The sequence below is a fragment of the Hippocampus comes genome, unplaced genomic scaffold (assembly GCF_001891065.2).
Source record: "Hippocampus comes isolate QL1 unplaced genomic scaffold, H_comes_QL1_v1.1 scaffold174, whole genome shotgun sequence".
Taxonomy (NCBI): domain Eukaryota; kingdom Metazoa; phylum Chordata; class Actinopteri; order Syngnathiformes; family Syngnathidae; genus Hippocampus; species Hippocampus comes.
The window spans coordinates 5325728-5340468 of NW_017805983.1; the positions used below are offsets into that span (position 1 = coordinate 5325728).

Here is a 14741-nt window from a genome sequence, read left to right on the forward strand (position 1 = left end):
CACTCCTGTTGTGTGCTTTTCAATTTTGTATTTTTGATGAGACTGACGACAGAATTCTGAAGTTTCTGTTTTTACATATAAAAAAACTAATTAGTCACCGTTTCATTTTTGATTGACAAATGAAAAGGGAAAGAATAATAAAGGCAGTTTTTCTTACACTCAACGCCTCCCCTCTTGTACGTGTTTTCCACATGTTCATCTAAGTGTATGCTGACAGCATGGCAGGTGTATGCAGGTGCTCCCCAAATCACTCACCATCCCACAAATCCATCCCCCACTCCCACTAAGGCACACAACTCCATCTTCCCATTGAGAACCTGTCTCACCTGTCCTGATGAACTCATTTGGGGTTGCAAGTTAATACGGTGCCTGGTGAAATGTTGATTAATACCGGAGCGTATTCAAAGACATGATGACAGGATGCATTTTGTTCTACAACAAAGCTTTTATTTACATGTGATGGAGGGGAGGCAAATGCACAAACATCATGAAAAAAAATGCTGAATAAAATTATGTCAAAAAATTAAAAGCACATGCACCATGAAGACACCAGAGAAATTTTGGTGAAGCAAACTGGGTCCTTTGGTCAAGAACATGGGGTGAGTGGAGGTCACCTGTCGCCCACCTTCACAGGCAGCTGTCACAACACACACACACACACACACACACACCACACACACACACATATACATCTTGTATGCATAATAAGGAATGGCATCCACGCATACACACCAAAAACACCCCCAAGCAGCTGCAGCATGGCCAGAGTTCCGGCCCGGCCGGCACCAATGGGAGTTTCCTGGGATTTAACCGCATGTCCAGCTGCTCTCATGTCCTACATGCTCACACTGTTGACAGGCCGCTGCCCATTTGAAATCTCAGTTCTGAAATCAAAAATGCATTCAAGTAGTCGTAGAAGAGTCCTTCGGGTGGAAACAGGGAATGTGGTTCCGTCTAAGAGGTGGGGCTGCTGCATCCCGAGGCGTTGTGTTTGTGCAGCAGAGACATGCGGCTGAAGGTGCGCGAGCAGGAGCCACACTGGTACTTCTTCACTTCCGAGTGTGTCTGCAGGTGTGCCCGCAGGTTGGAGCGGTCGGCGAAGGCCCGGGTACAGTGTTGACAAGCAAACGGGCGCTCGCCTGAAGGAAGGAGAATGCCTTGAGATTAGTGGTGCAAATCAGGTCAAACTATTTTGATAACCGATTCATCGTTTAATTAATGCAGTGGTACTTAAACCTTTTACACCACGTACCACCGAAAAAACACACGTGACACTCCAGGTACCACCATGAAGACAAAAATGGAAGAAATGTTAGTGTAGTAGGCCTAAGTCTTCATTAAAAATTAGACAAGGCTCAACAGTAAATATTATTTGATTTCTACCTCCATGAAAGCAGACTGATTGTCTGTTTTTGTGTTAACACTCTCAGACATTTATTTGCACGCAGCTGCTTTTATTTGGAAAATAATGCTGAACATTTTTGCCTGGTTTCGAAGAAATGTATGCAAATGTAGAACGTTTTTATATTGATTAATTCAAAAACTAACCAACCCAGTCAAGTCAAATCATGTTTGTCACTAAAATACCGAAACTGCAAATTCACTTTTCATAACACTGATATATGAAACAAATACATTGAAAAATAGTTGGATCGTAAGCCAACCTGTGTGGGTGCGGATGTGTCCCCTCAGCAGCCACGGTCTGGAGAAGGCTTTGCCACAGGTGGTGCACACGCACGGCAACGTGTGGGAGCGGATGTGCATCTTCAGGGCGCCCAGGCTGGTGTACTCCTTCGGGCAGTGTTTGCAATGGAAGGCCGGCCTGGACGCAGACGCCTCAGCGGGCAGCGACGGGACACACAGGTGGGACGTCTGGTGGTGGGACAGAGCCGAGAGGCTGGTGTAACTCTTTGCGCAGTACATGCAGTGGTAGACGGCTTGGAGGGCATCCGGGCTCGGGGGGTCCGAAGAACGACCGTTGTCTTCGTCCTCCTCGCCACTGCTGCTGAACGGAGAGCTACTGAGATCAAGAGGCCCGAGTGGTGACGGAGGGAGGGATGCCGGGGCAATCGGGGAAAGGGGAGCAGGCAATGGCGTGAATGGAACTGCGGGGTAGCAGGTGAGGGCAGAGCTGTGGTTCTGAGTCGGAAGAGCAGCCCGTGGGAAGCTTTCCGGGACAAAAGCTGTTGAAAAGAAGTCAGGTTGGATTTCATAAATATATGCATATATCATACATAGTACTTTTATAAGGACCCTAATATGAATTTAATCTAACAACATGCTAATCTTGTTATCATTCTTGGGAGCCTTTCCCACATGCTGCTGCAAAAAAATGTTGGGTGAACTCAAAAATTCAAAGCAACAAGTCAATAACATATTAAGTTGGTGGATTCAACTAAATGTTTCAAGTTTTGCTCTTGTGAGTTTCCATAACAGTTGTCCCTTTTACTGAACCCCAACTTAAAGATCCAAGTAAAAATATTTGCTACACTAATGTTATTGCCTAAACTGTCAGTAATTAACATTTTCAGTTTTTCCAACTTAAAATACAAGTTATGGTTTTACACGGTGTTCAGGGGACGTTAACATGAAAGAATAGCTTGCACAACATACCAGTTTGGCTGTCCAACAACAGGCTTTCTCTGTAGCATGGTTTCTTGCTGGAAAAATACTTCTTGACAAGAAATGACCGAGGCATGTTGTCTTTTCAGAAGCCAAGTTGTAATTCCCACAGAGCACGCTCAGCTGCAGGAAGAGGTTTGTTGAGTTAGAAAGGCCTCGCGCGCACACGACATCCACCCAGGTTAAAAAAAAAATGTGCTGAGGAATCAGTGCACCGTAGTCGCCTCCTCAAATAGTGATCCGCAAGGGAAGCGGCGGAGTGGGTGGGCTGGTCTACGCCCAAAGACACACCCAGCGTGTCCGGGCGCCACCAGCGGCACCCTTCACCGCAGGTGCTCGGTGTGTATGAATGGCTGTTGCAAATCTAATTGTCCATTTCACGCTGCAAATGGGTCACTCATCAACCTGGGAAGACGCACATACAAACGTGAATAAAGGGAACAATGGCTCATTGAAAAAAAAAGTTTGCATCGAGCTCCGTGAGTACGTTTTTTGAGTGCAGCACACAATCTAAATTCAGATTAGATGACTAAAAGTTAGTTTCGTTGAATTTTAGGCGTCCCCAACCAGATTTGGGGTTCAAATGTTTGAATCTGGTAACCGGGCAAAAAAAAACAGCAACAGGCATCACGTCACGCTCGCACTGCATGTGACACCTTTTTTACGATGGCTTTATAGGGTGAACCTGTTGCTCGGGGCGATAACGCACCCTATGAGGAGGAGATTACTGTAGTGAAGAATGTGTCGAAGAGAGAACCTCTGTTCTTTCTGTGCCCCACAATACAACACCCGCAGCGATCTTCTTCTCAGCGGGGAGCGAGACGTCTCAGTTGCGGAGGTGGCGCTTTTGCCGGGAGCTCACCGAAATGGACCCAGCTGACAGAAACAATCAAAAAGGGGCAATCATTAGCCTGGCTCGAAATATTGTGGCTGCAGGTCGCGTGAAATGTGACACAGATCCCTGCAGGGGGGAGTTTTTAGCGCGCAAAAGGTGTGCGCAATTGGAACAAGAAATTGATTTCTTGAGGAATCAAAAACATAAGCCAAGATAGCTCGCTATATTATTTCCATCGGCCGATTTGTATTTGCGCACAACATGCATCAAAATTAAAATCAGGTGCCAGTGTTGTCGGAATGCCGCAGTGGTCCTGCTTAACATTGCAACCGCTGGTTGCAGGGGGAGCTGTGAGTGGGGGGCGGGGTGGGGCTTGCACCTGTCTATGGGTGCCATTGTCCCGGCATGCCCCAAAAAGTTCACACGTCGTTAGACGCTTGTTGACGCCGACGCCAGGGAGACTGGGGGCCAGGGGTCAGCACGCTAATAAAAACAAGGAGCAAATAGCGTGAAAGTCATCCTAGTTGTTCGTCTGCTGTGGTGGTGGACTAAATGACATGGCAAATTCAAGTCATGGAGGGGAGATACACGAGCTGCCCTGTATAATTTGTTCCATTCGATATACTGTACAATCTGTGCAATCCAAGCAGCTCATTTTACAGCCAAAGTAAAAAGAAAGACACAATGGATTTTCACCTGACATACACACACGAAGAGGGAGGGAGTCAAAACAGCTGATTTCACACTATTGCCGGGTCTCTGCTTTGAGGAGAGCAGTTTGACTGCAGGCGCACTGCAGGCAACTTGTGAACCAGACAAGATGTGAAGACTTCAAGTTTTCAACTCAGAACAGATGTTTAGCGCCGTCGCCTCAGGGATGAATGATCTCTCTCTACCCCGTCGCTCTGTTGAGTGTCTCCATCTCAAAGCGATGAGTCACCTTGCTACCGTTGCCAAATGCTTGCTCATGTGGGTTTAGGTTGCTTTTCTTATATACTGTACATACAGTCTATACAATTCTCCCTTTCATAATTTTGCTGCTATAAATTGGGAATTTCTTCATTGTGAGACAAATAAAGGTTTTCTTTTCTTATCTTCTTCATTAATTGTTTAAAAAGTCACACTCAGCCGTTTGTGTCAAATCTTGACAAAGTGCAGCTGCAAAGCGAGTCACATGAGAAAGAACGTGTTTTTTGAATCGGAATCTCTTTCATAAAAAGGCACATGGCGACTTTTCGGGAGCAGATTTGCAAATTCAAATAAGTTTCATACTTCACGGAAGACTCAGCATTTATCAGTTTAGTGGAGATGTATACACTGTTAAAACACACAATTTACATATTTTGGGGGGAGGGGAATGGGGGGCTAAAACTGTAATTTCAGTTGGAACAACTTTAAATGAGAAAGTATTGACATTTCTGTCAACAATTTCCTGAGCTGTTTTTACTCATATCTTGAAGTTGGGGTGCAATCCAAGGGACAATCACTTCTGGTGAATATTTTTTTTCTTTGTTGAAAATGCATGAAAGCCAACTTTCACATTAGCAGACTCAAAGTGCTATCAAAGTTTAGTGTCTTGAAGTGTCTTGAGCTGGCACATCTTTCAGATTTTAAGATGGGCAAGAGATTTAAATGTCTCACGTTTTGCTGTTGTGAAAAATGGCTTTCTCGCATTTCACAACAAATATGAATTGTCCCTTTTATTGAACCCCAACGCCAAGTTAAAGTCAAAAGAATTTGCTTGCTTTCTTATGCAAATGTTGCCATAAAGTTTTTCCAACTTAAATCGTGGTTTTAGGCCCCCCAAAACAGTGTACAATTCTCATATCTGTGCTATTTTCCGTTCAGAAAGAAGTCGTCGTCCACCTTGAGTTGGGACAACTGCTTTTGTGCACGTTGCAAACTCCCAAGTGATCTTTAAAAACAGATGGCTCTTGAATAATCAAGTGGCATTGTGATCATTCAGCATATTCAGGCAACGACCACTCAGTCAGCATTTCCATTTGCCACCTTGTCTCTCAGATGATGGTAGAGTCGGCCCTCGTTATGTGATTGCCGCATTGAATGTGAAACAAGACGAGGACATCTCGTTGGCTGTGTTCAAGTGGAGCTCAGCTGGACGCCACCTCTCAAATGTCTGCTTCAGATCTTATCTACACAGTAACAATAGACGGGCTGCTATACAGAAGTGTGTCGTCAACGTTTGTTGTTTTTGCATACGTATGCATATGCATGAGTGTTTCTGCGCGGTTCAGCGGTGTGTGAAGCCAGCAGGAGCAAGATAAAGTGATCCCCGAGGAATGCCACGCACACTCCCACATGCAGAGTACAGCCATCTCCACTCCAAACATGCGTGCACTGTGCTCGTCTTATCTCTGAGATGAGGGAAGAAATTGCAACCCGAGTTCACAATATTAAAACCGGGATGAGATGATTTACAGTCCATAATTTACCATTCGAAATGAATGGTAATGTCATGAACCAAACAAAACATTGTTTGGAGAAATAGTTTGGAACCTCAAACGTAGTTCAAAACCCTACTTTTAAACTGTAACGATAATTTAAAACACTACTCTGGAACCCGAAACCTAGTTTAATACCCCACTTTTTTAACTCGAATTTAAAGATACTTTGAGACCATAATCCTAATTTAAAACCTTACTTTGAAAGTGTAACCCTAGTTTCAAACTCAACTTTGAAACCCTAACCCTTGTTTGAAACCCTACTGTGAAACCCTAACCATAGTTTGGAACCCTACTTTGAAACCATAACCATAGTTTGAAAGCATACTTTGAATCCCTAAACCTAGTTTAAAACCCTACATTGAAACTCTAATCCTAGTTTGAAACCCTAGCCAGAGATTCAAACCCTACTTTGAAACCCTAACCCTAGTTTGAAACCTTACTGTGAAACCCTAACACCTAGTTTTAACCCGTTTTTCGGCAATTGTGCCAACTTAGCCAAACTAAAAATTCATTCTTACCTTTGTGACTCTCACAGACTGTTTCTCTTTCATTTACTGTCAGTAAATGTGATGAATCAGTACTTCGACTTTTACTGCTTTGTACACAAATATCTGCACTTCGAATTAATGGGATTGCTTTTTCCAAATCAGCTATAAAGTGGCAGCTGGAGCATTTACTCTAATATCTACAAAAAAAAAAAAAAAACGTTTTTACAAATGGATTGTATGACAACAATGCCCGTGAACGGACAACTACTTTAAAAGGACACTCTAGGGGTGTTCACACGGCAACTTTTACTCTGGTGTAGCACCGGGACTGCCCCCCGTAGAGCGTTCACACGTACAAAGTTATACCGGTGTAGCCCCTGAAAACAGCTTAAACTGGAGCAAATTTAACTCTGCTCAGGAGGTGGTTTAAAAATTTACTCCGGAGTAAATGCTAGTTTGCGAGGCAGCACCGACATGAAATGGGTCGTGTGAACGCTGCAGGGGTAGACTCGCTACGCGTGAGAAGAGTTGATTACATAAGAGTATTGAATGAGTTGCTTTCGTGCTCTGTTGTACTTCCGTCATCTTTCCCTTCTCCCTCTCATCATTTTACGGTGTCTGATAGACCACAGCATTGATTTGTCTGGCGAAGTATAAACCACGGTTTTTCGATATGTCACAAACAAGGCGGGGAAAAAGAAGTACACTTTACGCATGCACATGTTGTATTTCCGTACTGCACGGCCGCAGAAACTGCTGTGTGAACGCAAGTGGGGGTTAAAACGCTTCTCTTTAGTAAGCAGCTTTTTACATGTGAAAGCTCCACGAAATTTACACTGTTGTAAGATATATAGCAACAAAATACGTCGGTGCAGCACCGATGCAAATGTGTGCCGTGTGAACACCTCTTTTGTGTGCTTCCGACCAAAATTTCAACTAAGATGTGGACTGCAACGCAGTAGCAAGTCAACCATGGGAAATTGCATCACACGTGTTGAACGATGAATTTGTTCGTGGCTCTCTTCAAGTTAGACGAATACCCCGGTCACGAAAGGAACATTTTTTTCAACAAGTGAAACCTTTCTTCAGACCTCATACAACGTCTCGGAAATTTGAAATAACGTTGACCATAACGGAACACTTTGGAGGTCAACATTCACCAGACGAGCAAACACCTCTACGTTACTTTTACAGTGCACACAAATAGATGAATTTGAATACGTCCGTCAGCGGCAGATCATTAATGACACGATGCAATGTTTGCTATTTGGTCATCATTCTGTTGCTTCATGTCAAACACTCAACGTTAATACTGGTTGTGTTACATAGCAGCAATCATCACACAGTTCAACATTGTCCTCAGAGGCAAACCTTTTTAGAATGTGATGACAGTTTTTCAGTTATGGAAAACTCATGAAATACAAAGGTCTAAAGGTGCTATTTTCATCCCCTGCGCAAATTTAGTGCAAAGCGAGCTCCAACTGTGTGCTTGGGGTGAAATTTTCTTTCCCTTGGTATTGTCGTAGATGCACGCAGGTAAAAATGGAGTTTGTGCCATTGTGGGAGTGAACACAGCCGGCTTTTTTCTCGACCATTGGAAGCGTCTCCCATCATTATCTTTTAAAAATGAACATAGGGCAGAAACGTGGTCTTCATGGTCGAAGCATGACTGTCTGTGATTCATGCAGAACGGCATGCGCAAAGTACATTCAAAAGGAACTGCAAGAAAAGCTCCACTTGTGGATGATGTCAAGTTGGTCACTGGCCCCAACTCCCATCCCAATACTTGTGCTGCAGTGAGAAGAGTGCTTTAAAAATATATATTACAGATGATAATTATAATTTGTTCAATTAATTTCCATAATGATTTAGACAGATTTTCCTCTGTTATTGTCATATGTCTGAATGAAATACGATGACATCCACGACACACTGTGTGTTGAAAAAACCCCACCAAAATTGCATGACACCACCTGTGCCACAAATTAGACCTGCTTTGACCTGGTCTAATGTCTTGCCCACTTTCTGCCAACAAATTGTCAGGTGCGCTGACGGTATGTGATAGAAAATGCTGGAACACTCAGAAACGTGCAGATTGGTCTGCCCAATTCCCCAAACACAGCAAACTTGACTTGTCTCTTCACATCAAGCGCATGTGCGCCTGTCTATGAAAATAGAGCACATATGCCGCATTCCCATTACAGGTTCAGGAACGGTGTCGTTGCTTGTCATTTACAAACAGGCAACAATCAATTGAGGCTGGATCGATTGAATAGTGCATATTTGAAGCCAGTCCATTCATTCATTTCCAAATATACCAACCAGCCATCCAAGATATCTGTTTTGTAAAGTTATGTTATGTAACATAATTCCTAGCTTTAAATCAAAGCATGGGCTTTTTGCATTATTGTCATTTTGTACCCCAAAAGTATTATTTTTAAAGGTGTATTTTATTTAATGTTAGATTTTATGAAATAAATAACCAATCAATCGATCAAAATTCAAAAAGTTATCATTTTCTCTGCGGTTGGGTTCATGATTGATCATTATTCATCAAGAGGCCCCTTGTGTTTCATTTTCTGCCTGTCTGGCGCCACTCAGTGTTGAAAGAGCGAATAGCGGCAACAGAAATAAATTCAAAACCAACCTCAAGAGAGCAGCCTATGGATAGAAAATGGATGAAACGACGAATTGAGGAATTTACTCAGTTGTTTTCACAAAGATAAAAAAAAAAAATAATAATAATAATGATAAATAAAATAATTTAGGTAACATGACTGAGCTGAGATTTTTACTTTTATTTATTTAATATGCAACAAATAACTGTTCAGGAAACTTAATTCACTAATAATAATACGAAAAAAATGCAGTTAATGTATTACATTGCAGGTAATGCACTGATACATTTTATTTCCCAGGGACACAAATGGCACTCATAAGTAGAATGGACTGGATACAAAAGAGCTCATATTCTTTTCTAATGAAGACAAAGTCATAAAGGCACAATTGGCACAAAATCTGCTGCAAATAACATAAAAGACTCCACAAAATCTCGACAAAGAAAACATTTATTTCAGTTTTTGTAACAAACCAACAGATTATGTCATGCAACTGATGGACAAAATCCAAGCAGCACAACAACAAAAGCATCTGAGCGACCTAAAAAAAAAAAAAGAAAAGGGGAAAAAAAAAGAAACACAACCCTGGTTGCTGTCAGATTCTTCATTCTGTATAAAAGAGAAAAAAACACATTTTGAATCATGAAGAAAAACTCTGTTCGGTAATGAAGAAGTGTGATTTTTTTTCTTTTTTTACGATTTTATGAAAGTTTACAGGTATCATGACAAAATGCTTCACTTGCTTCAGTCAAAATACTTGAAGGATCAAGAATTACAGTATACTTACCACTACTGATGGGGCAATGAAGATTCATGATTTTTATATGATCTTTTTTACTCCTCTGGATGGTGCTCTTGGTTTAAAGATACAGGGTAGTGCAATGGAAATTTATGACATTTCCACTTAAACCAAGAGTGGCGCCTACAAGAGTAAAAAATGACTAGAAGTGCTTCATGAAGCTTCATTTCTCCATCACTATTTAGCATCATATTTTCACAGCCCTTTTAATTTCACCCATTTGATTTATTTAATTATCTGATCTGTGCTTGTGACACACAGGCTATGCCAAATGGAGAATGGCTCGCGTCACAATGAAAACCAGTTGTGGAACTGTTACCCCTTACCTCTGACACTGAGCATGGTGGAACATTCGGATCGGCCCAAGGCGTTCTCTGCTGTGACAGTGTACTTGCCCACATCTTTAGAGCCAACGCTGAGGATCAACATGGAGCAAACTCCACAGGTGTTGGAGATGTAATAGTTGGTGTTTGTGTTCAGGTTGACGTGATCTCGATACCACGTGATTCGAGGTTTGGGGTTCCCTGTAACAGCGCAGCTCATGTAGCATTCGTAGCCTTTTGGTGCTGCATGCAGCTTCAGTGGTACGATGAAATCCGGAGCACATCGCAGGTCACGTTCTTCGCGGTTCGGTAATGTCAGTGAAAGCTTTTCTGCAAAACATGAATGAGTTGTGATAAAATGAAGTCAAGTACTGAGGTGCTGTTTGCACTGTTGCAATTTAGAATTAGTCAGGGAGCGTTCCACTTGATTCACCAGATGAAGCGGAACATATTTTTTTTCTCAACGCACTAAAAACATATTTTTATATTGCATACAGATTTTATTATATCATCAATAATGATATACCATATCAATATTTGTTGGTGTGTGTTGCTTTTTGACTCTGTTGTTGCCCTCTCACACTGTCTTCCTCTGCTATAGAAACAGCAGAGTGACTATTAATTCGTTCAATCAAGTTTGAGCATAAACATGCACGTGACTCCCAAAAAATGACCTGAGCCTGGTTCCTAAACAGAAGTATTTTCAGTGTCGAATCACATTATTCACTATTTTTTGACTATATGGTTTACTATATTTGTGTGCTGCAGGTTACTTTGTTTCATCAAAAACAAAGCAATCCACATCCCAAAAACGCCAATAAAAAGCATGTTTTTTTTCTTGTTATCAATTTTTCTGAAAGAAAAAAAAAATGAAGATACGGTGAACCCTTGTTACTCACAGGGGATATCGACAGAACCCCCGCTGTGAATAGTGAATATCTGTGAATAATTGACACCCACTCTAAAAAGTTTGTCATTGTCTTTCGATGTGACAACATGGTGATGGGAAAATGAAGCTTCATGAAGCACTTGTGATATATTTTTTTTATTCCTCCAGATCAAGGGTGTCGAAACTGGGTCCTCAGGGGTTGCTGTCCTGCCTCTTTTCCATCGCTCCCTGCTGCAACATACCTGATTCAAAATTATCAGCTAATCAGCAAGCTCTGAAGAAGCTTGATCACGATCCTGACCAATTGAATCAGGTGTGTTGCAGCAGGGAGAGATGAAAAACAGGCAGGACAAAGGCTCTTGAGGACCGGAGTTGGACATGCCTGCTCCAGTTGGTGCTGTTGGTTTAAAGGTAAAGGCTCGTGCAATGCAACTTTATTATGTTTCCACTGCATCATTAAACCAAGAGTTTCATCTGGAGGAATCCAAAATTATCACAAGTGCTTCATGAACCTTCATTTGTCCATCACTACCACAACAAGGTAAAGCATTTTTGTTCACTTAGACACGGCTATGGATAGTCTAAAAAATCCTCCTCTCACTTCAACATAGTTCAATTGCCCAAAGCTCTATTTTTATATAAAACATGCCATTGGCCTGAGCACAAAAACATGGGTTTAGTATAGCTTTCCATAAAAATCAAGAATTTGTTCATGTCAAACCGTGAGTAGACGAGGGTCCGCTGTATGTGCTTTTTGGTGGACAGCATCGCATTTGATCTACGGGGTAGGTAGGTGATCCTGGGTTGTATGTCGCACATACCTTTCTTTCTCCCCACCGCCCAGGTGGGTGACTCAGAAGGTGTGGACACACCCATGTCATTCTTGGCATAGACCCGAAAATGGTATTCCCTCCCGGGCATGATATTACAAACAGTGAACTTGTTATTGAAGAGTCTGTCGGCCACTGTGATCCACGTGTGTTTGGTCGAGTCCAGTTTGGAAATTGTGTAATGCAATCGGTCATCAAGCTTCTCATCAGGAGAAGGTTGCCAAGTCACTTGCACTGTTCCTGGCACATTTTCCTCTATTTCTACTGGTCCAGGAGGCTTAGGATCATCTGCAAGCACGTTTAGACAGACTGTATAAAAGTGACGCAGTATTTAATAGAAGAGCACTCTACATGCTGCCTTACAGCATGATCATTTTTACCTGTGACCCTGACTTCTGTACTGAAAGTCTCCTGTCCTGCCAAATTTCTCACCAAAATGGAGTAGATGCCAGAATCAGAGCGTTCTGACGAAGGGATCAACATCTGTGAAGCTCCATCTGAGTTACTCACTGTGACTCGCTTTGACACAGGCCCATTGTCCTTGAGCCACATGATGTCTGGTGGTGGGGAAGCCTTTGGAAAGTGGCATTAGTTATATCATAGGAATGACATCACAGAATATTATGTTGACTTGGATTTTTAAAGTCCAAGTCTAAGACATGTTAAAAGATTGATTCTCACCTCAAAGTTTATGGTCACCCTGACGGTGTTTCCTGCCCTCACCACCACAAATGTTTTCATCTTTTTAGTTGTGAACTTTGGTCTCACTACAAAAAAAAAAGAAAAAAAAATCTCTCATTGAAGCAAGGTTTAAATGACTAATAACAAAGGTTTGTTGAATTTACCTAATTTGATTTCTTCAAGTGGTTGCACAAAATAAAAGTATCTGTTTCCAAATATATTTCTTAAAATATGTATCCAGTTGGTTTGATTTTGTGCAGCAAATAAAATTCAACATACCATGTTTTCCAGTGAATGACACTTTTGGTAATGAAATTATCCAATAATTGCAGAGACACACAAAAATGTCAACGTTTTCGAAACGTTTTTTAAAATTATGTTCTAGCCTTCCACAGAAAAAAAATGTTATGAATTAATCAATTTGATTTCGTCAAGTGGTTGCATAAAATTAAATCATCTGTATCTAGATACATTTTTTAAATAGATGTATAATCTCTGAATATATCTGGATCCAGGTGAATATTTTGTGCTCCCACGTAACAAAATAAAGTAAATTTAGCAGATGCCATTTTGAAAATCGTCTACAATGCCAAAACGAATCAGACAGTCTGAGACATTGCTTCCAGAAATTACTTCCAGAAATTGTCTTTTTATCTGAAAATTAAGTATGAGTGAAGAAGAATACCAAGGGGCGGCATGGCAAGGACATAATTGGACAGCTCCTCAGTTTGGCCTTCTCCTCCATCATTGGTTGCAATGACTCTGACCCAGTACATATCCATTGCCCTCAGGCCTTTTACAGTGTAGGTGGTGGTGATGGTGAAGCTTCGTGACCATTCTAGGCACTGCGCATTCCTTATCTCCACAAAATATCCCTTCGCTTCATCCTCTATGTCAGGTTTGTCTTTCGGTTTTGTCCAGCTCAAGACAAAGTGGTTGTAAGAAGTTTCTGTCACTTTTAAACCAATAACTTTCCCAGGGGGCTCTGCGGATAACAAGAAACATGTCATTTTAGTTAAAACAAATTAAAGAGCAAGACGAATATTTGGAGGTTTATGGATTCATTTCAATTGCCTCACTTACTTTTGGGATCCCGAGCAAAGACAAAGTCACAAGGGTTGCTAAATTCCCCAGGTCCCGAAAGGTTCACAGCCAAAACTCTGAATTCATATTCCATACCTGCCACAACATCTTTCACTGCACATTTCTTCTCTGGGAATACAACAACACGGTTATCGTAAACGTTACAAACACTTACAACTTCAACAAAATGAAACATGAACCAACCTTTTATTGGCTCCATTGAAGCATTGACCCCAGTCCAGAGATTGCTTCCTTTTTTGCGTTTTTCCACCATGTAGCCAATAATTTGTGAGCCTCCCGTGTTACTTGGTGCAGTCCAAGAAAGGTTGATGCAGTCGTCAAAAGCACTGACCACTTTTGGAGGTGCAGGTGCACTGGGGAACGCTTTTGTCAGGTCGCGGGGAAACACATATATGTTTTTAATTAGAGCGAAAAAACACTTAACATTTTTGTGTAGATTTGTGCTCGTCCATTAGTCCGTGCATTAAATACATTTCAATTCTTCCAATTTGCTAAATAAGTCACATTCTCACATAAGCCTCCTTGTAGCATGGTCCACTGTCTTATCACTTTCATTTGGGAAATATGGAAAGTCCCTTAGTGCTTAGGTCATCCCCCCACTCCCCCCCAAAAACAAAACAAAAACTTGTAAAGAGCTTATTTGGCAGCAGGGGGTGCTGTTATATTTCCACTTCATAAACACTGAATTCTCTGCGATGATTGCTTTTGCTCGTTATGACTGGGAGGCCTTTAAATCATTTGGATTGCTTCTGCATCATTATACTGCAACAGTCTTTTGGAAACAGCAGATTTATTCAAATTATTGTTGTCAAAGGACCTCAGGAAGTTATATTAGGTAGCTTTGCAATTTGACAAACTGGCTAGTGTGCATAGCATTAGCATGTATTGCTTCATTTAATTTTTTACAATTTTTTTTTTTAACAATATTTTTATTTTTTATTTTTTTAACTTTAGGGACCTGTTATAAAAACAGTCTAGAACAGGGATGAGCAGCTGGCAGGCGCCCGAGACCACACTGAGTGGTTCATTCATTCATCCATTCATTTTCTGAACCGCTTGATCCTCACTAGGGTCGCGGGGGGTGCTG

At 41.6% G+C, this 14741-nt stretch overlaps 2 protein-coding genes across 4 annotated transcripts in view; both read right to left on the minus strand.

The window, feature by feature from the left end:
- Positions 1 to 423: 423 nt before the first annotated feature.
- LOC109528254 (protein snail homolog Sna-like) lies at positions 424 to 3561 on the minus strand. 2 transcript variants are annotated; one of them, XM_019890635.1, is made up of 4 exons: positions 3485 to 3561; positions 2614 to 2745; positions 1665 to 2183; positions 424 to 1139 (listed from the first exon to the last, which is right to left on the minus strand). In XM_019890635.1, exons 2-4 carry the CDS (start codon positions 2696 to 2698, stop codon positions 955 to 957), a joined length of 789 nt encoding a protein of 262 aa, XP_019746194.1. In that variant the 5' UTR covers positions 2699 to 2745; positions 3485 to 3561; the 3' UTR covers positions 424 to 954. The 2 variants fall into 2 exon arrangements, with proteins under 2 accessions (XP_019746194.1, XP_019746195.1); XM_019890636.1 differs by lacking the exon at positions 3485 to 3561 and adding an exon at positions 3332 to 3447.
- Positions 3562 to 9456: 5895 nt separating this feature from the next.
- Positions 9457 to 14741, minus strand: part of LOC109528259 (immunoglobulin-like and fibronectin type III domain-containing protein 1) — a 29184-nt gene continuing 23899 nt past the window's right edge. For both annotated transcript variants that reach the window (XM_019890640.1, XM_019890639.1), the window contains 8 exons: positions 13838 to 14017; positions 13634 to 13762; positions 13236 to 13535; positions 12551 to 12636; positions 12250 to 12442; positions 11861 to 12157; positions 10154 to 10480; positions 9457 to 9637 (listed from right to left, as the gene is read on the minus strand). In XM_019890640.1, the coding sequence (XP_019746199.1) occupies positions 9633 to 9637; positions 10154 to 10480; positions 11861 to 12157; positions 12250 to 12442; positions 12551 to 12636; positions 13236 to 13535; positions 13634 to 13762; positions 13838 to 14017 (1517 nt within the window). In that variant the 3' untranslated portion in view covers positions 9457 to 9632. The remainder of the gene's footprint in view (positions 9638 to 10153; positions 10481 to 11860; positions 12158 to 12249; positions 12443 to 12550; positions 12637 to 13235; positions 13536 to 13633; positions 13763 to 13837; positions 14018 to 14741) is intronic.